This window comes from Aquila chrysaetos, chromosome 24 (genome assembly GCF_900496995.4).
Source record: "Aquila chrysaetos chrysaetos chromosome 24, bAquChr1.4, whole genome shotgun sequence".
Lineage (NCBI taxonomy): Eukaryota > Metazoa > Chordata > Aves > Accipitriformes > Accipitridae > Aquila > Aquila chrysaetos.
The window spans coordinates 15,951,226-15,975,814 of NC_044027.1; the positions used below are offsets into that span (position 1 = coordinate 15,951,226).

General features: G+C 54.7%; 1 protein-coding gene across 1 annotated transcript in view; it reads right to left on the minus strand.

Annotated features, from left to right (window-relative positions):
• The window catches only part of RALGDS (ral guanine nucleotide dissociation stimulator), a 47,144-nt gene extending 41,152 nt beyond the window's left edge, over positions 1–5,992 (minus strand). Inside the window, exon 1 of the mRNA XM_041119629.1 lies at positions 5,804–5,992. Within this exon, the coding sequence (XP_040975563.1) occupies positions 5,804–5,926 (123 nt within the window). The 5' untranslated portion in view covers positions 5,927–5,992. The remainder of the gene's footprint in view (positions 1–5,803) is intronic.
• Positions 5,993–24,589: the final 18,597 nt, after the last annotated feature.

Here is a 24,589-nt window from a genome sequence, read left to right on the forward strand (position 1 = left end):
TCGGTTAAAGCCTTTCCACCTCGGATGGGCGCAGGCTGGCAGAGCCGCACTGAGGGAGCGGAGGGATGCTGCTGGGGCTGCAGATGTCAAGTGTCTCAGCCCCAGCAGGGCTCAGTTGCCAGCAAGCGTTCACCAGCAGGACAAAGAGGATTTCACGCCATGCAACCCACCCTGCTCAACAACTCACCCCATGGCCCAAAGACGCCCGCTGCGTCTCTGCCGCATGTGCAGCCCCCGGGGAGGGAGCTGAGCCCCACCGACCCAGCACAGGGAAAGCATCTACCTCCCAGCCTTGGGGATTCAGCCTCCCAAGCTTGGTGAGGAAGGTGCATTTCCAGCCCCTTTACAGTGCTATGAACAGGATGGCCGTCATCCCTGCTGTGGGACACAACCCTCGAGTGCCAGACTGAATCCTGAGGCTGGCTCTGGTGCCTGTTGACTAAGCAGATCCTTTCACCCCTTGGTGCATAGGAAGCAACACCATTCTCACCCACTCCTGCAAAGATTAATTAGTTGCCATTTACACAGCACTCCAAGGTGATACCGGTGCTGCAGACAGGTACAATGAAGCTGGAAATTAGTAGCTCGTTACTGCTGATCTGAAAGTTTTTCTTCTACGTGCCAGAGGACATTTCACCCAAGGTACCTGGGTTGCGGTCAGCTAAAACACTTAAAGCTCAACTGAACGAGCTCTCAAATGCAGCAGGGAATAAGCCTGTGCTACAGCAAACCTGGGAACTAATCCTTTGTTCCCATCTCCAGCTCCTCTGAGCCTGGCTTTAAGGTCAAGCCAAGCTTTTATCTTCTCCTGTATTCCAGTATGCTGGGAAAAAAATAATATTAGAGGAATAAATTAGCATGTGAAATGTAATTTAACTAATTAGCCCACTGGAGTGGAAAATATTTGCTAACCACTTTGAAGTCAAACCTACTGCACTTATTAGGACGTCACAGAGGAGAAAGGAAGGAGGCAAAGACAGGGAGACCACGAGGACAGGCTCCGGAGGACGCAAGTGCCTAAGCAGGACACTGAGAATTTCACCCGATCATTTCTCTTTTCTTATTACTCTGCAGAACTGCATTAAGTGTCCAACTCAGACACAGCCGTGCTGGAAGAGACCAAAGGCGGTGCTGCACTCCCCTCTGACTTGTCATTTACTGGACATTGCAACAAGGGGGTATTTCCCAGGGATTTTCACCGTCACACAGGGCTGGGTCAGCTGCATGGTATTAGCCTGGGATGCCCTGGTATGCACAACCATGAGCGGATCAACTCACCAGACAGGAGGGATGCACTGGGACTGTGCAAGATGGGCCTGGGCAGCAGGACCCCACCACCGTGGGATATCGGCTCACTGGTCCCCCAAAGCCTTGCAGCTCCCACTTGCAGGGAGCGGATATTGCCAATTAAGCTGACAAAACAGTGTGCCATAAAGCTCCATCATATTAGGGAACTGCCCGAGATGCCACAAAAAGCCGTTATATCACTTGCAACAGTTTGTTCATTGATTTCCCCATTTCCCAGATATAGAAACTGTTGCTCTTTTATTAGCAAAGCTTTGGAAATCCCTACCCATAATAGCAAGAGAGGCACCCTGGGAAATTTTGCAACTGCTGTGGCTGAATTATGAAAGGGAGGGATTGACAGCCCCATCGAAAGCTAGCAAGGGAGACAGAAACGAGAGTGTCCTCTGCCCGACACGTACCACCATGTTGGGGGTAGCCTGGGGGGAGATGAGGATGTTCCCCTTCCAGCTGACCACCCACTGAACATGGGCACGAGCAGCTCACGTCTCTCCATCACCTCCAACGGTGTACTGCCTGCTGGTGAAACACTCCCCAAAGGAGCTCCGCTCCGTGCTGGGGCAGAGCAGTTTTCCTGGAAAACCGGAGTATGAGATGTTGACTCAGAGTTGTTGTCCTGGGAGAACAGGCATGAGCCAGGGACTCATGTCTTTGTGGGGTGTCCTGATCTGGGCTTTGCCTAGCTCTCTTGCTCCTTTTTGAGGCCAAAGCCCTGCTCCCCTGGGAACCCAGCCTGGAAGGAGTCAGTTGTGTGTTCAGTGAATGGATTTGCAGCACAAGGGAAGCCCACTTTCCAAGCCAGGCCTTCCCACAGCTATGGTCCAACTGGCGATGGAGACAGACGGACAGGATCCTGCAGGAGAGCTCCGCTGAGGTTATTTCCACACCATGCCTTGCATGTGTGGGAGGTCCAGGCCAGCAGGATTTGTCCTCCGGGGAGGGTAGAGACCCGACAACAACCTGGGCATGCCAGGTCTCAGCAGGAGCACACACAATGGTGACCAGATGCTCTCGTGGCTACATCAAAGCAGGTGCCAATGGGATTCGGGGGCACAGCAGAGCACAGCTCTGCTCCCACGGCTTTCAGCTTTGCCTCGCGCCTCCTGCCCAGGTCTCTGGTGCCGCTGTGCCCTCCTCCTCCCCCCGCAACACCCCCATTCCTCACGGTCACATCCCAGCTCCTCTGCCTCTTCCTCTGCCACTCCGTCCCTTTGCTGCCACAGAAGCCTGCATAGCAACTGCCACTCAGGGAGATGGAAAATACTCGTCCGACTCCCCACCCACAAAACCAAACAGGGTCCTGATTAGAGGAAGGTTTCTGAGCGCTCTGGGAGCACGGCTGGCTCCAACGTGGAGCACGGCACACAAGCGCAAGGCAGCACATGGCACTGCTCCTCTGGCAGTGGTACCAGCCATGGGGAGGGGAGGGGAGGGCAGGGAGGGCTCCCCGCAGGGGCTGCAGGGTGTTTCGGGAAGGTGGGAGCTCGCTGATGGGGCACGATGCTCCTTTTGCAAAGGGCAGGGAGAGTTGCAAAGTGCCAACTCAACTGCAGAGGAACACCCGGCACCCCAGAGCACCTTTGCAAAGGGCAGCAGGGCTCAGGGCAGGTGGGTGATGCAGCCAAGACCCACGGTGCTGGGAAAACCTCTGACTCCCTTCCCATGAAGTTGATTTGTTTTACCCTCTCCCAACCCTGCCTCCAGCAGACCTGCTTGAACGCTCCCACACTTGCAACGGGTCAGGAAGGCAGCGCTGGGCCAGGGCCAGCCCACTGCGGCGCAGGCAGGGTTTGACCGCTTGTTAGCACGTTCCCTGGCTGAATCAATTTCTGGACCCTCATCTCTTAGTAGAGCTTCCTTTGGGTGCGAGCATCCAAAGGTCCCAATGTAACACAGCTCCTAAACTTTTCCCAACCTGCTTGTGCCAACTCCAAGAAGAAAGGCAATTCATGAGCCTGAAAGTCCTGAAATAGAAGGGGAAATGCCAACACGGCTCCCTCCACCATGCCCACGCAGACTGGCAGAAGCCACCACAGCGAAATGAGCATGTACCCGCACACGGGTGGGTGTGAGACACCAAACCCTGCCTGGCTGGAGATAATCTTTCAGCTGTGAAAGAGGAGTTTCCCCATTGCTCCACAGACAGAAATGCCGCTCGGGACTTCCCCGCTGGCATTTCCCCACCGGTCCGTGCTTTGCAGCAAAGGGAGGTACCAGCTCCGTGGGGGCACGGGAGCCGCTACGCCCCCGCTTTCCAGGAATGGAAAACGGAGCGAGCATCCTCAGTCTCGAAGCAGTGGTACGTGAGCACAGAGAGGCAGAGTGGTCCCTAATCTGCCTCCTGCTCACAGGCGCTGCCAGCCAATGCTCGCTCCTGGGGGTCTCATCCTGCTCTGCCCAATGCAGGAGAGGGCAGGGGATGGAAGCACCAGCAGAGCCCTGAGCTGGGATAGGTGATCACAGTGATGAAACGCACAAGGTGCACATGCAGAGCCTCAATTTAAGTGGAAATGGGGATGCTGGAGACCAAGCTCCCAGCCTGACCTCGTGGCAGTTTGAGTTTCCACAGGAAAGCGCTAACCCTTTCTGTACTGCACAACGGAGCTAACGCCCCAGTGATGACCCGAGGGCTGGCGATGCCCCGATGTGCCAGATTACTGACCAGTACCTCACCGTGACACAACTCCCAGGACTGGCTGTGACCCAGCAGCTGCCAAAGGGTTAGCAGGAATTGTTAAAGACCCAACCAACCAAAAAAAAAAACTAAACACCAAACCTCTAACACAGTACACAACCCCCTTAAAAATTATTTTTCTTTTCTGCAATAAAACCAGGAATAAGATTAGCAAGCAGAGGTCATTTCCAAGTAACCCAGGCCAGGACATCCCCCGTGCCTGGTGCCAGCCACTGCCCAGATGAGCACAGGTCTCCAGTTCAGGCTTCCCCCTCTGCAGGGAAGGAAGCCTCCACCTGTGTCGGGCAAACCCTGAGGATCCCCTGCGCTGCAGCACGGGGCCGCAGGGAAATCCAGCACCAGATTGCACTACTGAGTAGGAATGGATATCACGTAATGTAAGCCTTGAGAAATCTGCTGCTTAAAAAGAAAAAAAAAAAAAAAAAAAAAAGAATTCAAGCTAAATGAGAATAAAGCATCCAGCCGCTGGTTCACCGGCTATCATCCCATGCTCCAGCCACCTCCCAAAGCCCGGCCGCCCTCCCTCCTTCCCACGCATGCTGCAGGAGGCACCTGCGCTTTCGGGGCACGGTTCCCACCCCCGGCACACCCCACCAGCTCTGCAGTGGCCATCACAGGTATCCTCATTAGTGCAGCACCACAGCAGATCCTGGCAAAGCCCTGGGGAGTTTCTAAATATAGGATGCTCCCCTGCAAGTCCCCTGTCCCTGCAGAGGCACTTGCAGGCTGCTGAGCTGGGGCTTCCCACCCCTGCCGAGATCCAACACACCACCCTGCAGGAAAGTCCTCCCTTCTTCCAGGGAAGCGAGCTCGTTTCTGTACTGTCATTTCACCTCTTTAAACACCCAGATAACGTAGAAGAGAAGGTAACATTAACCGTGACATATCAATTGTTTGCCATCAAGAAAATCCAGATTTAAGGCTCCTGCAGTGATAGTACAAACACTGAACACACACAGCAAGAACATGGGCTTTCTCTGCTCCAAAATCAAAGGAAGTTTTGCCTCAAATCTTAACAGCACCTGGATCACACCCAAAACCCCTAACACATGCAGGACACCAACCGCTCACCACCCACCAGCTCTGGAAAGCATTGCCCCTATTTCGGGTTCTTCAGTAGCTTTATCACAGGGTCCCTTCTTGCACAGTCAGATTTGTGGTGTATTTCTGTGAGGGGCAGAGTTAAGGTGACAAGAGGAGCCCTCACCAGGAATCCCCTAACCCGAGCCCATCAGGAAACCTCCGCCTCCGTGCTGCAACCAATGCAAATTTTTGCATCATGGAGCAAACCCTGCACTTGGTTGCAGCTGCAGCACAGCAGCAGAGCGAGAGGGCAGGATCGATGCCCACACAGATGGCAAGACCAGGCGGGGCAGCCACCAAGGTGTGTGGAGGCAGAGTCAAGCTCTGCAGCCGATTGCTGCCTCCCAGGTTTTCACACCCGTCAGCCACCCCAGGGCAGCAGAGTCAGGACACACACAGCAAACACTCCCTTTTGCATTGAGCTACAACACAATTCCTTTTCCATATAGGAAGGCTTCCCCTCCCTCCCAAACTACTCCTTTCATTTTGGTGCCCCGGATTTGGCAAGTGCAAGACATGGTCTGCCTCAAAATACACCACTTCAGAGAGGAAACAGTCACATCTGGAGGCGGTGCCAGCTCTTGGCATCTTTAACTTCGCCAGAAGTTCACCACCCCCGGATAGCACCGGGGTGGGGTCACAGCACCTCTCTGCCCCTTGCACACCCACCCCATCCCTGGAGCCGAAAACGGGCTGGTGGCTCACTTGCCTTCTACTTACATCATCATCCTGCACGCTCAGGGGGATATCCAACATGCACATCTGCACAGGCTGCACCAGAGCCTTCTGCACGTTGAACAAAGGTTTTGCCTCCATCTTCCCAGGGATGGAGGGGCTGCTCATTCTTCTCTCTCTCCTCCGCCGCTCCTCTTGCAGGAGCAGGTCCAGCCCAGGCAGCAAACCAAACTGGAGATCTCTCCCTGCTCAATTTTGTCAGCGCATCTTGCCAACAGCTGCTGCTTCTGCTGCTCTAAGAGGTCTTATTTCCTTCCTTGCAAATCAAAGGGCTGCGAGGAGCTGCACCAAGAGGCTGTGTGTGCGCGTGTGTGAGCAAGTGCGCCTGTGTGCATGCATGTGTGTAGCCAGCGATGTTCCTGAGGTCGGTGAAACAGTCCTTTGCAAGCATGCCACGGCACGCTGCCTTCCCCCAGCCTCTCCTTTCTTTCAGGGCGATCTCGGTGCTGGCTCAGGCTGCTGCTTTGCACTGGCGTGAGGTTTTCAGCCTCATCTACATGCGTGGCACTCACAAACCCCGTGCATTGTCTCAGAGACACAACAGGTCCTGCCTGCTGTTGATTTCTGATTATGATCAAACTGTGTCTGCAGCAGCTACAGCATTTCCCTCTGGCTGTTGTGGCAAGCAAACAAGCAGAGCTGGAAGGATGAGAGGGTGTGAGAGACAGAGCATGAACGATCGGAGCTGGAGCCTCCCCTTTTCTTTCCTTCTCTTCTTCCATCCCTGCTTTCCATTGTCAGAGGCAGTTTCAGCTCAATGCCTCCCTGTACTCCAAGGACCACAGTGAGGCTTAAATAATTCACATCCAGAGAGTGCTTGGGAACCTTATGGCACTGAAAATGCAGCGTGGCACTAAAAGACAGTGAATATCAGTGATCGTTTTGTTTGCAGGTCAATTCTACATGGAAAGTTTTGCCCAGGTGAGCATGGCACCTGCTACCTTTTCCACCAGAGAGAGCCTGCGACTTCAAAACGGAGTTTTGCCAAAGTGAGCACGGCACAAAATGGGATGGTTTTGCTACAAAGAGCATCTTCCTGCAGAATTCGCACCAACAGTAGCAGAAGGATGAGAGAGTCGACATGGAGCAACATGTATATCACCTGCATACATGTACAACACAGATGTTACTGCTCTCACAAACAAGAATAAACCTGGGGCCAAGCCCATGAGCCATTTTCTCACCCTTATCAGCTACAGAGACCAGGCTTAATAACCAGGGGAAACACCCAGGGTGTCTCTCTCCAGGGAGGGCAGCAGTAGAGAAGCAGTTTGGTGGGTTCATCAAGCCGCACCCAGCAAGGGGAGTCACTGGGGCCAGCTAAATACCCAACAGAGGGGCCATGCAAAATGTCAGGGCCAAGTCAATAAAAAGTCCTCATTGCCTTCAAACAGGAGTTTATGTCCTTACGGCTGCCCTTCTTGCTGGGCCCAGTGGGGATGACTTAAATAGTGTGAACAGACCCTACTCCAGGTAGGCATTTTTGGGTGGTTTCCCATGACTGCAGGCAGCAGGGGTTCCCACTTTGGGGCTGCCCCTTGCCACATGCAGGGCAAAGGTCTGGGACGGTGCAGCCCTGTCCCAGCTTTCCCAAACCCAGCCGCTGCCTGAGGCCACAAGCCCGGCTCCCAGCACTCCTGGGTTTCAGGGCAGCACCAAGGAGCCCTGCTGAGCCCGGCATTCCTGCAGCGTTAGGTAAGCTGGGCTTGGTGAGTCCTGCTCATCGCCCAGCCAGCGCTGGCCCCGCTCCCTCCTGGCCTCCTCAGCTGGGCTGAGTCATTCGCACAGGAGCCAGAGCCAGCCGAGACACTGGGGTTAGACGGGTCTCACACACACACGGACCCTTCGTGCTGCTCGCAGTCAGAGCTGGGCACCTTCCCAAAATGCTGGGGCAGAGCGTGGGACTGCAGCGGGGTCCAGCCCTTCGTTCCCCGGAGAAATGCAAGGGTGAGAAAACCAGTGTTTACATGCTGCGGGAATGGGAGCTAATGGACAAGCCTGGAACAAGACCAGATAGGAACGAACCCACCATAAAATAAGTTTTTACTGGAAATTAGACAGATTTTTCGAGCACCATATGGCTGAGATGAGCAGCAGCAAGGACACAGAGGGCAGCACTGCAGCAGCCCCAGGAACGGCTTCAGAGGGGAGGAGATACAGCTAAAGCACATGGACAAAGAAGTATTTCCAGGGTCATCTCCTAGCTTCTGGCTGACAGCATATTGGCAACTGTCTGGCTCTCTTCATGGCAGAAAGGTAGTGCCACAGCCCAGGAAACACCCTGGCATGGCCAGTCACTGCCCCTCTACATACATGATGTCTTGGTGACTCAATAAAATGTGCGCTCCCATGGAGGGCAGTCCCACATTTCACGCTGTCATCACCAGCAGCAAAATTTGCCCCTAGCATGGGCAGCACCCACAGCTCTGGTTCCAGGAAAGGTGATTCAAATCCATGCTTCAGCCCCAGCTCAGGTTACTCACCTCCCCACAACAGGTCGGCAGAGCACAGCTTTCCAATAACAACTTTCCAGTAACGAGCTGGGCTTGGCCAGCTGGGATTGCACTATCCAGTAGGCCTAAGGGACTGTCCTGAAAAGGACACAGATTTCACACTCAAGTGCCAGAGTCTCCAAGGGCTACCATCCCCAGGAACCTACTTATCATCCTGTTCAGCAGCTAATCTTTCCCATGGGAACAGGAGTTACTGCAAAGGTGGTGTGGAGGTCTAGGAGTCGCATCATCTGCTGGTGCCTGGGTCTGCAGGGCTCCGCCGGACCTCACGGCAACAGCAAGGGATAGATGGCACAGGTTGCTACCCCAGAGCACACATTTCTGGCAGGGCCTCAGTCCGTTCTGCCGGTCTCCAGAGCCCAGCGACCTCCCACCAGGCAGCCATAAAGATGCCAAAGGGATAGCCCTTCTGGAAAAGTCACAAACCACACAGGCAGACAGCAAAGGAAAGCAAAACTACAAGTGCAGGGTCCCAGGAGAGGTGCCAGGCAGAGCAGCAGCAGCAGAGGTTGGACAAAAGAACACCCGTTCTGGAGAATGGTCTCAGACAAACAGCAATGGGACACAGTGGATGGGGTCTGATGGGACATGAAAGCTGCTGTATGTGGAAGGCTTTGGCCAACGGTAACCAGCCAGATGTTGTGGGCATTCACACAGTCCCAGAGACAGCGTGAAACCTTCCCCTCCTCACCAGGGGCCAGCTCATGCATGCCCACCCACCAGTCTCCCCAGACACCTGCATAAGTCACTGGGGAATGCAACGGTCCTTCAACAGAAACCAGCAAAGTGGTTTTGAACAATTTTCCATTGGGACGTTTTCAGCAGAAGTGCAAGGCAAAGATTCCTCCGTCATCAAACCAGCCCAGACAGGACGATCCTACGCGGATTTTTGAACGACAGCCTCATCCTACTCCTCCTCCAGTCTGGCTGGCATGAGTGGAAACCGTGCTACGATCCCAGATCCTCCAGTAACAGCAGCCGATCACCTTGAACATACTGCTGCATCGGTAACAGAAAAGCCATCCCCACAAGCACAGGACTAACTGCTGGAGCCCAACAGCAGCACATGCCAGCCCAAGGAGCAGAAAAGCCCTGCAAGGGGTGGAGGAGAAATCTCCCCCTGGTATCACCCTTACCCCAGCGGCCACTTCTCGCAGACAGGGAAGCCCCAGCACAATCACTGATGCTTCCCCATTTCATTTTGCACTGGAGCTTTATTGTTTCTTGCACATCCAGCTGAGCAGATAAAGCCCATCATGAGACCTCACTGCTTAGCAACCATTACTGGAAAAACACTGTTTTCCAGTAACAATCTGGGCAGAACAGAGCAACTGCAGCACAAATAAATTGTGATCCCTATGCCAGATGCATCCTGCTCCCAACTGCTCTACTGCTGCCTCAGGGAGAGGCGGACTGCTGCACTGGGAAGTGCATCCATTCCTTAAAGTCTGAACAGCCTCTGCTACCCTGCAAGCACATTGTTTTGGGCATGCCATGATGGACCACAACTGAATCTCTGCATAGGTGGATGCAGGTTTCAGTGACAAACTCATGCACAGGAGGCTCTTAGTACCCAGCATAGCTGCAATGGCATAAACATTCAGAATGCTCCAAGAACCAGCGACCAACCTCTCCACCACATTGGTCATTTCTTACACCAAGTGACTCACAAGGACAAAGGCGCACATAAGGAAGGCTGACTCCAATGCTTGATGCAGTCAAGCATCAAAGGCTTCCACAAAATGAAAGAAATTCCACAGAAATAACAATGGCTAGTTTGTTTTTCAAAGGAAATTGCAACTCCATGTATTGTCCACAAGCCCAAACATCACGGCATCCTGCACATGCACGAGAATGGTGTACTTGAGAGAAATGACACAAAACTGACTAGTTTATTTTTACTGTGCGAGGCTGATAGAAAGGCAAAGAGGAAACAAAGCAGCATGACAAGTGAAAGGCAAATGGAAAATCCCAACAGCTCTTCCCCTTTGATACTTATCAGTAATAGAAAGAGGAAATCTACTTTCAAAAACAGAAATCCCAACCTGATAGCATCCCTCTGAAGAAATCTGGCATTTACAAAAAGCCTACGGGTGGATTTAGAGAGGCAGAGAGAGGCACAGACATGAAGGTGGATGCCTAGTGGGACTTCCAGGAGACCATGAGCAGGTAGGATACCCATTTCTCAGTGAAAAATCAAAGGCACCTTGGTATCTAAGCTCATGGGTGCTTCTGTATATCCCAATTGAAATCCATCCGTCTTGTCCCAAATGAGTTATGAGAACAAATCCCATTGATTTGTATCTGCACCCTTGGTTTTCGGCATTTATTTGAAGAAGCTGCCCTTGTTCCCTCAAAGTTACTCCTGATAGTGGCCACAGCCTGCGCCGCACTTCGTGCCTCTGGAAAGCCCGTCTGGCATTCAGCATCCTGAGCCGAATAAAATTCCCATGCTCCTCTGAATAGATACATATGCAAAATTAATTTGCAATCAAGCTCGCGCGAAGCATAAGACGGCCTTTTAATAGGTGCAGAACAGCAATTACCAATGCAAAGTGAAAGCCAACAAGCATTAAACAGGGGTGGGAGAAAACCAATTAGTTTTCTTGGGATTCCTCCACACATTTGCCACTTGAAGGATTTCAATTTTCACGCTCCCCTGGGGGCTGAGAGAGCACCCTGGGAGCCATCCTGTCCCTGTGGGGAGGGGATGGGGATGCTTCCCCACGGCCTCCCCCTCCGTGGTCCCCATGATGCGGCTGTGCTGGACCGGTCTCCATGGAGACGGTCACTGCAGCAACGGAGACCAGAGGTGCAGCTCATGGGGTTGCAAGAGGATGCAAATGAGACCGAGGACTTCTCCCCCATAGGAATCGGACTGTCAGGCACCCACACACCTCCTTTCTGCTTCCGAGACCTTCCCTGCATCAGCAGGATAAAAGGGCTCTGCTGCTTGAAATCCAGCTGCCTCGTCCCGTGCTGAAAGCGCTTTATCCTGTTGAAATCAGTCCCATGGGAGCTAGTAATATTGAGCTGTCACAGTGGGTATGGCATCGGGAGGGAGCCGAGCTCGAGGCTGTCATGGCAACAGTTTATTGAGTTTCCATAATCGCCCTCCCCCTGGAGATGGGGACAGAGCCCAGGCCAGGGGCACTAATGCAGCAGCCCCCAGGTGCACACAGCTGAGGAGCCCAGGGTGGGCAGAGCTGCTCAAGGAGGGGTACCCGCCACTCCGGCCACGATGCCACCAGCCATTGCACAACTGCCCGTGCACCAGGCGGAGGAAGGACCCCATTCCTGGGCAGACATCATGGAGCAGCTTCCCAGTCCCTCCTGCCCCAAGTGGCACCAGCACCCCGTACCACCACGCTGCTGGAGGGCAAGGAGGACAGTCACCATGTAACTCCCTGCAGTTCATAGCTGCCCCCCCCATCCCTTCCTCATTCATGCCAAAACTAATCTCAGTTTCCCCACTAGACTGAGCCCATTTAGCAACATCCCCCCAGTCTCCCCAACCCATGTGCGGCCACTCTGTGCTGCCAGAGCAACCTGGGCACAGCTCTCAGGCAGGGAAATCCCTGGCACAAGGCTTGCACGTGTTTTGGGCATATGTTGCTGGGATGACTGTATTCATGCACGGGTGCCCAACTTCCCAGGCTGGGCATATACGGCAGGCTTAGGAGCTGGGGGCTGCAGAGGTACTAGTGCGGGAGGATGCCACAAACTGCCACGTGCCCATCATGGCTGTTCCCTGCCAACTCCGAATGCAAGGAAAAGCCCCATCATCTCTCAAAACATCTTCCTATCAAGGGGACCAACAGCACTCCAGCACAGAGAGATTTAAGAAAGACCAGGGCCAAGAATAAGCTCCCAAACGTCAGCACACCCTGGCTCCTCTAGGGCCAGCTCCGGACCATGCCCTGGCAGCGCAGCCAGCCATCTCGCTGGGACTCAGGTGGGCACAGCGCAGGGCACAACAGAGCTCAGCTGTCCCCACGCCAGCTCAGCAGCACAACTAGGCGCTTCCTACTGCAAACTAAATCTTTGCCAGAGAAGAGAAAGGTGTTGGGGGAAACAGAGAGCTTAAGTACCTGCAAGCCATGACAATCCCCGCTGTTACCAATTGTAATTTCTCCACAGGGGTTTATTCCACCTGCCAACCAGGCCAGAGCAGCAGCCATCTGCGATGAGAGACCAGGCTGGCAGCAAGGCCAGGGCACCTCTCCGGGCATATGTCTGCATGCATCCAGGCCTGCATGCAAACAGGGGGCACACGGATGTGATGTACAGCACAACATACTACCTGGAGCATTTGCCAGAGACAGAGCATCCACTAATTCACCCACTTGGCTGAGCCTACAGCACTGGGCAGGGTTGTTTCCTTCGGCATATTTTCCAGGGCTTAGCTGAAGCTTAAACAAACCCGAAGGAACCCGAGGTTCCTGTCCCCCCACCCCTGGAGCCTGCTCTCGTCTGCAGGACACCGTGCTGCGGAGTCTAAAACTGTCTCAGCTCCTCATGCATACTTTAGCCTACATAACACATGGCCAAGAGGTTATCTGCAGATCCACATCACTGCTCCGTGTCACTTGGCAGGCAATGCAGCTTGGAGGTTTCCAGCCCCACACACTAAGCCAAAGGCTCTCCTGATCCTCCCTCTTTGTGCTTGCTTTGCAGGCTAGGGGGTTTAAAGAAGTTTCCACCATGTGCAGTCCCCCCCTGCCAGCTTGTGCTAGCCATGGGGATGGGAAACGCTTGTTGCACGGCCAGATTCCTGAAGCAGGTTGACTTTCCTGGAAGTTTCCTTCAGGGCTCCCGTTCAGCTGCTCCCCACTCTCCCGATACAACAGTGAAGGGTTTGACATCGCTTCCTCGGCTGCGAGGGGAGCTGATGCCTTTTGCAGACCTCTCCCAAGAGGCATGGCCCTGGATCAGAGAGGGAGAGGCAATTCAGTCTGGACCACCCTCTTAGGAGGGTGAGGAGGGCAAGGACATGGCAGGGTGGGACTGACCAAACCCCAAGGCTGTCAGCTTCGGTGGACACAGTCCAGAGAGCGCAGAGCCCCTTCCCTGACCTCCCCGAGATTTGCTGCTGGACCTCAGCTTTCCCAGGCCTGGCCCCCACGCAGCACAGACGTGCAGCCTACCACGGAGGGGGCTGCACCCCCCCGGCCCCATCCCCTGCCAGCTCTGCAGCCCCTTGGGGGCTGGGAGCCCGCTGCATTTTGGGGATGGCGAGTTGTGAGCTCACTTTACATTGCACAGATTAACGAGCCCTCCCACTAACCTGTTGTCTCCAGATGCTTTCTTACAGCAGGGAGGCGGGCGAAGTCCCCTCAGGCATTGCAGAGCAGCGCCTACTCTCAGCTTTTAGGCCAAGCCACCATTTTTGGCTGGAGAAAGGGAAAATGCCTGGGTTTCCCGCACCAGCCCAGCAGTAGACATGGGAGCTGGGGAACACCATCCAGCGTTTTGGGACACACAGCTGGCACCACAGGGCTGCATCGGCATCCTGACTGCCCATGTGGTCCCAGGCACCGCACCGACCAGGACCCCTGCAGCCGGAGAAACATGTGGCCAGCACTGGCGGACCAAAAGCATCCTCTGCGTTTGCAGGAGACCCCACCAGAGTGGCACCCAGCACGGGAGGTAGTACGTCCTCCCTCCAGCACCGTACCAGTCTCTCACCACACACCCAGCACAGCCATCTAGTGACTGTGCTGTAAATCGGATGAAACTCAGCCCTGGAGGCCCACCATTGATTTCCGTTGCCTAACGACAGGAAAGCTTTATAATCCTATTAACTAAACACCCTTTCAGGCAGCACTGGGAACAGCGCAAAGGGGAGTTGTATAAGCAGTTAGAGCCACCCAGTGCAGTGGCTGGCTCCGATAGGTGCTGGGTGAATTCCCCAAAAGCAGGGCTTCAACACCCGCAGCGGCAGGTGCAGTGTCGGTGGTGGCCCCCCCAAAGACATGCTGGATCCTACCAAGAAACACACGCTTCGGCTGCAGGTCGCTGGCCAGAGAGCAAAGGAGCTAGGAGGCCTTGCACAGGAAAATGGTGCCCGCACATGCAAACTTGCAGGACTTGGCCCCTGAAATATTGATGAATATCATCGCATTTCAATCTCTTCCTAATTACCACCACCCTGGTCATACATATGGATGTTTCCCAGCAAAGATACACTGCTTTGGCCAAAATATATAAACATTTCATGGAAGAATGTGAATTTCATTGCAACTTCCTAAGGAGAAGGGATACATTTCAGAATACTTCTATTTGCAAAACGTTTCAAGATTGCATCCCTCCCCCCTAGTTTGCAATGACAGCCAGTGTGGAAAAAAAAAATAAAAATCAAGCTTGCAGAGGATTTAAAAATCCCAATTTCTCACCCAGCCCCAAGTACCCCAGAGCCATGCTGCATTTCTGTACAAGGATGAGAAACCTCCACACTCCGGAGAGCTCCGAGAAAACGCTGCTGAGCCACACGCAGGGACAGAGACCAGAGCAGCCGTGGGTACTGTGGCCAGACCTCCCACCAAGTGCCACAGGAGGGGCTTGTGCCACCGTGCAAAATACAAATGCCTGACTGATGCCTCATTCAACTAAAACCCCTTTGGGTCCAGATCCCCTCTAAATGGCATGGTCAGGATAGCTGCAGCGGTTAGCCTGAAGAGGAGGGTCTGTGCTGTGACAGGAGGGAGATAAATGCCTTTCCACCAGCGGAAATGCACCTTCCCCAGACTGTGGAAGCATTTATCAGTCATCTCCCCTTCCCTTCCCTTTAATTAGTAATTCACACAGCATTGCAAATTGCTAGGCCTAATATTTTCCACAACGGGTTATGAATGCAGAGGCACAGGACGAACTCTTTGTCAGGGGACACGATCCTGCAGGCATCCCCGTCAGTGCCACGCGCAGTGACGGAGCAGGAGACTGGTCACAGTTCTCCTGAACAAAACCCTTCCCCCTTTTAGTGCTTATCCCACTGGGGGCAAAATAAACTGCCCTCCATGAGCACTGGGGAAGGAGCGTGTCCGATTGCCCTGTACTGGGACAAGGCTGTGGGGCCACGGGCTCTGGCTTGCAAACCCACCACACCAAGGCACAGCACTTGCACCAGCCTCCTTATTTTGGTGCCACGAGGACAGCACAGCTACCAGAAGCGCCTGCCTGTCACCATGGAAATGCTGAACAGGAGGGTTTGAAGCCTGCTGGGACTTTCAACCTCTGCCAAGCAAAACAGGGCCCTTAAACAACCACAAGCCCTGCATGTTTGTATGAGGAAAAGACTCGTGCTCTCCTTAGCCTGCTGGGCATAAGGCAGCTAATGTGGGACTTCTCCCAGGGAAACAGCCACTTGAAGGAAGGACATCCTCCCTGCTCCTCCAGCCTCCGCACAGGCAGAGCTCGGACCCATCCCTCAGCTGTTCCTGCCCTGCACCAGCTGCCCCCTCCCGACGTGCACCCACCAGATCTGCTCCGCAGACAGCCCACAGCTCAGGCAACAGTGGTTGTCTGGTTCTGCACAGCCAATGCTTTTGCACGCCTCAACCACCACTGCCGTGGGAAGAATCCTCCATCCCCTCCCAGCAGACCTGACCACTGGCCCTCCCCCTGGGGCTCCCCAACCTCCTTGGAGAGGGGCTAGAAAGCAGCCAAGGGCTGGCCATATTCCTGTTCCCCACAATTCAGAGCAGAGCACGCAGCAGCAGCCACCCTGACCAGAGCGCTCCCGCCTGCTCTGGACCTTGCTGCACCATCCCGGCCACCCATCAACCGTTTTTCACGCCGGGGGCATCTCCTCCCTAGGGAAGCAAACAGCCATGACCGCATGGGACACAGCACTGAGCAGGATGGGCAGGAAACACACGGTGGGAAATCCGCTGTGAGAGGGAGGCAGTGGGGCCAAAAAAGCAGGGCAGGGTGGCTGCCAGAGATTTCAAAGGGGCCTGCGGGCTGCCCTGTGAAATGACCCTGACCTCCCCATCCCGTGCCGACAGCCCGCATGGAGCCAGGCAGGCTCCTTCGGCGCTGAACATGGCCTTTGCAGTGTTTGCTTCCTGCCTTCAGGCCAGGCAGGGCGTTTATAGCAAGGGAGTGGGAAACAGATTGGGACCGCATGGAAGAGGAAAGATAAAAAAGAACAGCGGATGTCCTGAGAAACCCACGAGGGTCCAAGTCAGACAGAGCTTTCAGGGTAGTATCAGCCAGCACGTGCCTTCGGGAAGGCTGCGAGCAGGTTCACATGGGCACATATAGTGAATCCTGGGCAGAGGGAGAGCATCACACCTAGGCTGCGCCAGCAACCTGTGCCCTAGCTGCCCATCCACTCCTCTGATAATGCCAGGAGTGCTTCTTCAGTCACACAGGTGATCCCTCCTAACAGCGCTGGTCAGCCTACAGCAGTCAATATCTGCACCACACCTCACATATTTTCTCTCCTCCCTCCTCCCTTTCTTTTCTAGGCCCTAAAGGGAAGCGTGGAGCCTTATCTGGGATGCTTTGACATCCCAGAGCTCTGGCACCACATCTAAAGCCTCTCTGATTTTCTCCAGATCCTACACAGAAGCAGGACAGACCAAAGGAGGGCTTCTCCACCCTCTCCAAGCTGCAGCAGGCAAGCAACCCATCGGGGCACCGCTGCACCCCTTCCTTCCCCCCCCCCCCCTCACCCTGCCTCTTTCCTTCCTTCCCCCCAGCTTTGAAATCTCCAGACAGGGTGGTGAAGGACATTGTATTGCAGCTACAGCTACTCCAGGGAGCACGCAACATTCACCAGCCCCAAGCGCAGGAGGGCAGGAGCCTGCGGGGCTGTGCCGGAGCACAGCTTAGCGAGCCCAGGAGCACGGGGCAGCTGTAAATCTTTGCAGTGGATGAACTCCTGCTGCACTCCCAGGCCTCGAGGGAGCGGGAACTCTGTCCTGGAAGCCTGTGATCCCCCGGCACGCCACCACCGAGCAGACTTTGACGTCAGCTCATGTCTACAAATATTGTCTTTGACCCAAGGCCAAAACTTGCAATGCAGGGGAAAATCAGTGGAGAAAACAAATATCCGCAGAGATAGCCCGCAGAGAGCCCGCTCCAAGAGTGCTGGGTGGCAAGGGGCAGAGGACTGAGGGCGAATGCACAGGCACACCCAGGGTGACTTGGGAGCCAAAAGGTCCCCAAGAAATCAAGTTATTTAAAATGCAAATCCCCAGGGAAAACAGATGGGTGAACCCTCACTACAGGTCACGCAGGCTGGACTCGGGCAGTCCCAGCAGGAAAACCTTCTAACATCTGGAGGCTCCGCCGCTGCCAGCAGATCCTGCAGCAGGCAGGGGCTGGACCCAGACAGAGCAAACTGGATATTTGGGAGACAGCTCAGCACCCAAACAGCTGGCTGCCACGGCCACTCCTGAATGCCCGGTGCTGCTCCAGCCACTGGGGCAGCAACACAGCGTGTTCAACCACACTGCCCCATGCACGTATTTAAATACTACTACACCAACACTAACAGCACAGATGTGGCAGCCTGGAAAGCAGCAAAGGCACCTCTCCCAGCCACTGCTGATGGAAAGGTCACGCGTTTGCCTGTTGTTTACTGAGTGCTAGGGAAAGCTGGGGGATGGGTTGACTGTTGACAGTGGGAACAAGCACAAAAGGGAGCTGTGGATCAGGGCTTTCTTTTTATAGGAGGGACCAGCGATTGACATGGCCTTGCTAAGGACTCATAGCAGGCCCACGGTGGCTTTGGGATTGTACCTCAGGTCTCCAAGGATGAGGCTGGCTCATATTACTCATCACCAAGAAGCCAAACACAGCTCCTCCTTGGTGAGCGAGACGCAAGCACCAAGCTCCACTGAGCAGATCCGCTCCCCGCAGCGGAGCCCAGCCTGTCATTCGTGCCCCTTTCCAAGAGAGCCAGGCGCCTGCCATGCCCCGGCTCCCATCACCACCGACCCTTCTCAGCACTGATGAAGGCAAAACCCAAGGCAATAACTCATAGGGAAACCAACAGTGCCATCTGCTGCTCAGCCCCGCTCGGCCCCAAGCAGCCGGACAGCCTGCAGCCTGCCCACACAAGGCATTCGCACAGGCTTACGCAGCTCGCACCAGTCACAACAGCACGCAAAATGCATCCCCAACCAGCACCAAGCCAGGCACGGAGGCAGCAGCAAGCATCGCTGCAGTGGGAAGGCAACCCTGCAGCAGTGCTGATGGCCACCCGCAGCTGAATGACTGGCGACAGCCTCTGGTTTGCACAGAAGAGCGAAGGACAGCAGGACGGGGAGGTGGAGCGGAACAGGAGAGTGTCCCAGAGCCCATTTAGTGACTGCAGCGTGTGAAGGAGATGGAGGAATAAACAAGCTTACTTGGGAAAAGCAGGCAAACAACCCCTCTCCTCCATCAGCACCCTGCAGGTGAAGCACATCTTCCAGCCTCTACAGGCAAGGTGAAGGGGGAAGAGGCAAACAGCCCCTAACACTCACCAAGCCTTGGCAACCTAGCTGACGCCATCCTGAACATCTCCTTTGGAGAGAAATCCCAGATTCTGGCACTAGATACCATGCACTCCCACATGTACTTTGTCACCCTGATATCCCAGGGAAACTCCAGGTAGTGGAACACCTGGGAGAGCAGGGTCAGCCTGAGGGAGCTAAGAGCAGTTTCTCTGCACCTCCAGCCCCAGCAGCTGTGTGTAGTTGCCAATTAGCCAGCCCCGCTCCACAAGTGATTGCAGTTTGGTGGCAGGTGAAGCAGCTCCTCTGCATGTACCGCCTGGAAAGCATGCTGGCATCCTCCATGAGACATGTGTTGCTATAGCAATGGGAAAGGTATCAGAAGCAAAACCGGCATTGATGGATAGTGCAGACTGCTTTTAAGGTTACCACACAAGATCAGGACCCCTGCTTTTCCAGGTCCAGTAGCCAGGCACCGTACAGGGAATGGCAGAGCGAGAACACTGTGAGGAACTGAAAAACACAACCCCAAAGATGCCCAGAATAAACACAGTTCTGAAAAGCCCCTCCTTTCTTCATATAAAGGGTCATCTCAAAGCAAACTGACCCCAAAGATAATAAACTACAATGAACTACAGGATGTCAAATCAATCATTACAATATCCCAGAGATTTATTCTGGAGCCTGCAGCAGTCGCTGCATCCTCTGTTCACGTCTGATCAGCCCTATCTGCAGGCACATACACACATGCATGAGTGGGAGCTCCAGATGGAGCAGCTGAAGCATGCTGAGGAGGGACTCTGCATCTCTCCACCCGCTTCCTCCCAGACCCTGCTGCCAGCTGGACTCTCGCTTGCTGTCACTTGTTGCCAACTCGCCCTCCTACCCGTGGCAGAGCACCACCAAGAGTTAACTCCCAGCCATTGGAGACACTTCAGACACAGCTCCCTTCTCTGCCTCAGAGCAGATGACAGACACAAAAACAAATTCAGCTCCAGCCTTGCCTGCCTGCACTCAGGCACTCTGCGTCCTGCTCTCAGCCAGCCCCAAGACTGCTTGTCCGCCATCTGCTCCCTTCTCCAGCCCAAACAGCCAGTAAGGGAGAGAGGGGACGAGTCTGCAGCTCTGGGAGCTTGGTTCAGGATGGAAGCCACCTTCTGAACTAGCTCACATGCAGCTTTCGGTTTTAAAGGCTGAAATTCACCCTTGCACATGAACCTTTGTTTTCACATGTCATGACACCCTGAACAACACACCTGCAGCAATTAAATCAGAGATTTAAAAAAAATCTTGTTTGCTCAGCTTATTTACTTTGCAGCACTCAGTTTTCCCAGTTGTTTGTGTGGGTCTTTCCCTTAGCAACCAGGGAGAGAAACATTTATGAGGCATGAAAAATGTAGCTGTACAGCCATAAGAACTGGCAGGGTGCGGCTGTGGGTGCAGCTGGAAATTCCTCTTAACTGGTAGTCACAAATGACGGGACTTCAATGAATTGCACCCCTTAAATAGCAAAGTGGTTCATCCTCTTCAAGCAGGACATGTAGGCGGAATCAGGACTTCTAACCTGTGCTCTCCATGATAACATCCACCATGCAGGATCCTAAGGCTTGTAACAAATACCTCTACATGCCTCAGTTTACCCATATATAAAATGGGGGCAACTATAAAAAGTGATGGGAAGGCTAAAGTTGAGACCTTAGTACAAAGCACTCCATAGGAATGCAACATGGAAGGGAGACTGAGCTCTGGACACCTTTTTCTAGACAGCTTTACACCTAATAATTTTCTGGATCTCCCAGCAAGATTATTCTCCCCAGTCCACAGCCATGGTGGCAGAGTACTCTTATTCTTGACCCTTGGCAGGGTCAGGATCCAAACCCTGGTATTTTGGTTGCCAATCCCCTTTTCCAAAGGGACACACCACATCCAGCATGCATGCATACTGGCACTAGCTCCTGCCTCACACACTTACCCCCAACAGACCTAATTTAGCTCTTGTTTATAGGGCTGGATCAAGCCAAATGAGGCCCAGACCAAATGGACCCACTGGGTGCAGGAGGCGGCTCTGGTATGCACATTTTCCAGTCCAAAAATGGATCCCAGCCCACTTTTCCACCACAGCATCAGCCCTTCCCTTTATTCATTCTTGGGCTCCCAGAAGCCATCACTGCCCACTTACCTTCCCACCACCACCACCACCAGGGCAGCAGCACAGACCCCCCTTCCCTTCCCAGGGTTGGGGTCGGGAGGGGAACATGGGAAGGGGAATAGAAAGTATCAAGTCAGGGGAGCATCAGGACCAGAGAGCCACATTCTGATGAGACCCCCAAATTTCATGCGTTTGCTTCATCCTCCCCTGCCCCAAAAGCACTTGTGGGTTTCTGAGTGTAGAGCTTTTGTCCACCTCAGCTCCATTTAGCTTCATTTAGCCTCATAAACACACCAGGCAGAGATAAGGGACGTCCTGGTGCCCCTTGGCCTAAGCGCTGCCTGGAGAGCTGCAGCCCTGGCTTGCTGGCACAGCATGCAGCAGCTTTGCAGCCTGCCAGCAGCCACACAGCTCCGTAACGGCTGCAGCGTCGCACCGGCAGCTAGACCCTGTCCCAAACTGTCTTCCTTTCGTTCCCAATCCTTCATCCCCACTTCTACTAGCCGCACTTATCCATTACACAAAAAAAAACAAACAAAAAAAGAGATTCCCCCCCCTGCAAAGGCTGCTGCTTCTCCTCTGCCAAAGCTCACGCAGCAGACCAGAGGTCTGGACTGCTAGCACGTAGTGTCCCCCTAGACCAGCAGGCAGCAGGGGACAGGCACTTGCAGGTACAGACCCCAAGGAAATCACCGACAGAGCCCACCCGCTCCCTGGCACCGCACATGCATTAGTCACCCGTCGCGGACACGCGTGGGCCGCCGTCAACCCCCTCTAGCCGGGGTGCCGAAGGGGACCGAGCCCGGCCGCCCCCGCAGCAGCGCACCGGAGCTCGGGGGTACCGCGAAAGTGCTCCGGAGAGACAAAGCCGATGGGTGAAAAGCACAACTCACCTGAGTGTCGATCATCATCGTGCCCCGCGCATAGCCTCCGCCGGCCGCCCAGGGACAGCCGCTGACCCCCGCACCGGGGTTCCGCGGGGCCGGGCTCACCGCCCCTCCGCGCTGCCCGGCGGCCGGGGCCGGACCGCGCCGGCCATGGGGCCCCGGGGAGCGGGAGCCGGAGCCGGAGCCGCCGCCGCCAGCGCGGAGCGCGGCCGGGAGAGCCGAGCGCGGGGCGGCACCGAGCGGGGCGGGGGCGGGCGCGCCGCTACCGGGAGGGCGGGGGCCGCGCCCGGCCTCTCCCGGCCTGGCCCCCCGCATCCCCGGGCGAGAGCCTGCAGGTGGGTGCACGTCTGCAGCGGGAGACCCAGGGGCAGCCGCACCGCTGGGTACACGCGTGTCCCCGTGGCACCCTCTGCGTGGGCACCTCTTCTTGGGTGCCCCCCCCCCGCCGCCCGCAGGAGGTGGGTGCTGTGGGTGCTGTGGGTGCAGGACCCGTGGGAAAGCACCTTGCAGGCCTCGCCAGGGAGCGAGCGGCGGTTCGGAGGGGTTTGGCACGGCGCCGCTGTGCAGGCTATAAATAGGAGACGAGCCTCGGGGCAGAGGAAGGGTCCTTTGCTGGGCGAGATCCCCCCCCCCCCCAGTGCGCGCTCGGCTGCCGAGTTCTCCCCAGTAAGACACCTCTAAGGAGGCGAGCCCGGCAGCCTGCCGCACCGGGACTGTGCACAAACATCCCCCCCCGGCTGCCTCATCTCTGCTCAACCCAATCAGCCGAAACGGGGCAGGGGGCGGGGGGCACGGAGGGACCCCGGGAAAAAGCTGCTGGAGATTTTGGGTGCGCGGTCGGTGTGCTGGAGCGTGAGCTGGTGAGACAGCGGGGGCTGAGTGAGCGGGGTTGCCCTGGAAACAGGCTGCGTGTGAACGGCTCCAGTACCCATAGTTTATGAGGCCGATGACATGTGCCATTGCAGAGTGATGTCAGGAGAAGCAGGAGCTGAGAGGAGGCTGCGTCACTCTGCATGGCCCAGTGCACCCGGCCGGTGCAATGCTCCTGGTTTGGGGCTGCAAAGTCGGCCACCGCGCTCCTGGGGACCAACACGCACACCCGGCACCCACACGAGTGCCACCGCGTCCAACAGCCTCCCTGCCCCAGGAGACACCGAGCGGGAAGGACCAACTTTACCACGGTCGCAGTGGGAATTGGTGACAAGGCACAGCCCATCTCCAGTGGGAATTGGTGACAAGGCACAGCCCATCTCATCAGACCGTCCCGCTCCTCCGACGCTGCAGGCCGGCAGAACCAGCAGCTCTGGGTGGGGAGCGGCGCCAGGAAAGGAAAAGGTGCGGCGAGGCCAATCGCTCTGGCACTAGATGCTGCTACAGAGCAACATCATTCTAATTATAGTAACGGTGTCAGTGCTGAACAGTGAGAAAAATACATACTTCAAAAGGTCTATAACTGTAATTGGATGCTGGCAAAACTCACTACAAAAAAAACCCAGAATGAAGCACTTTTAAAAAGTAATTTGTACTCATCTGACTTGCTTTAAATTAGCTAAAGGTTCAGCAGGGGGGGGCAGGGGGGATGAGGTGGGCATACAAGCGGCAGAGATTTCTGGTTAAAACAGCCTTTCTATTCATATGGCTTTATACTAGTTTTACATAAAACAACGACATTTGGTGGATCTATGTTTCATCTAAATATAGCCCAAGAAAAGTCAAGTCAGTACAGCACTATTACACTTCAATAAAGGAGGGAGTTGGGTGGGTAGGCAGACATTTAAAAGTCACTCCGATGCATTTTGCTAGCAATGCTTTCCTAAATTATTTGGTTGTGTGGACCTATGTGTGGATCAGAACTGCAGGATTGGGGATTTAGCGTGAGTAAAGTGCAACCCACTCCTGTAAATTCCTTCTCCAGTTCCTGCTGTCCCTGCAAGGGCCCATCACTGTCATTGTCGCTCCACCTGGAGAGCAGCTGTTGCCCTCTGTGTGTTTCACCCCTGGGGATCCCACGGAGACTTGCTGGGGCAGTGAGGTGAAGCAGAGCAGGGGGGATTCAAGTGAGAAAATAGTAACCCTGCTGCTTAGTGCTGCCCTTTCAGATTAGAGCAAATCCCCCCTGAGAAAGAAACTCATTCTGTGTATCTCACATTCACTAGTGAGCAACCAAGACTAGGCCCCATGCGGACACAGAACAAGAGACAGTCTCTTCCTTGTAAAGCCCCAGGCAAAACAGGTAAGACAGAGGGTAGGGGAGTAAAACCAGCCGTTCTGGCAGGGAGCTTGCAGGCTTCCAGCTCCTTTCCACCACCGTGCTGCTTTAGCTGCATTAAGCCAGCCCAATGCACATGGGTATTCCCCAAGCTGGTTTTGTGCAGGGAATGTATAACTGATGTTTTTATCCTTCCTCATTCATGTCTGCTCAAAGACCATCTCATTTCCATGCCCCCCAGCCACAGATCTCACACAGAGGTTTGACTAGGCCAGTCCTTTTGTAACTATTGCTGCGTATCAAAGTGATTCAAAATGACATTTCTGGTCAATAATGTCAGGCAACACCACCTGTGGGAGGGTTCAGGGAAATCTGAATAGGAGTGAAAAAGGGTGCTAGTCTGGCTTAGTGGAAATGATTCTTGTCCTATCAGTGGGGAGAACGAGAAGATCACAGTCTGGCCCCACCCAGGATCATATTCAGTGCTGGAAGTTTCTGTTTCTTGCTCCCCAGAGAAATTTTCCCTTTGGGGATGAATGCACCATGCAAGTCACCAGGCGGAACA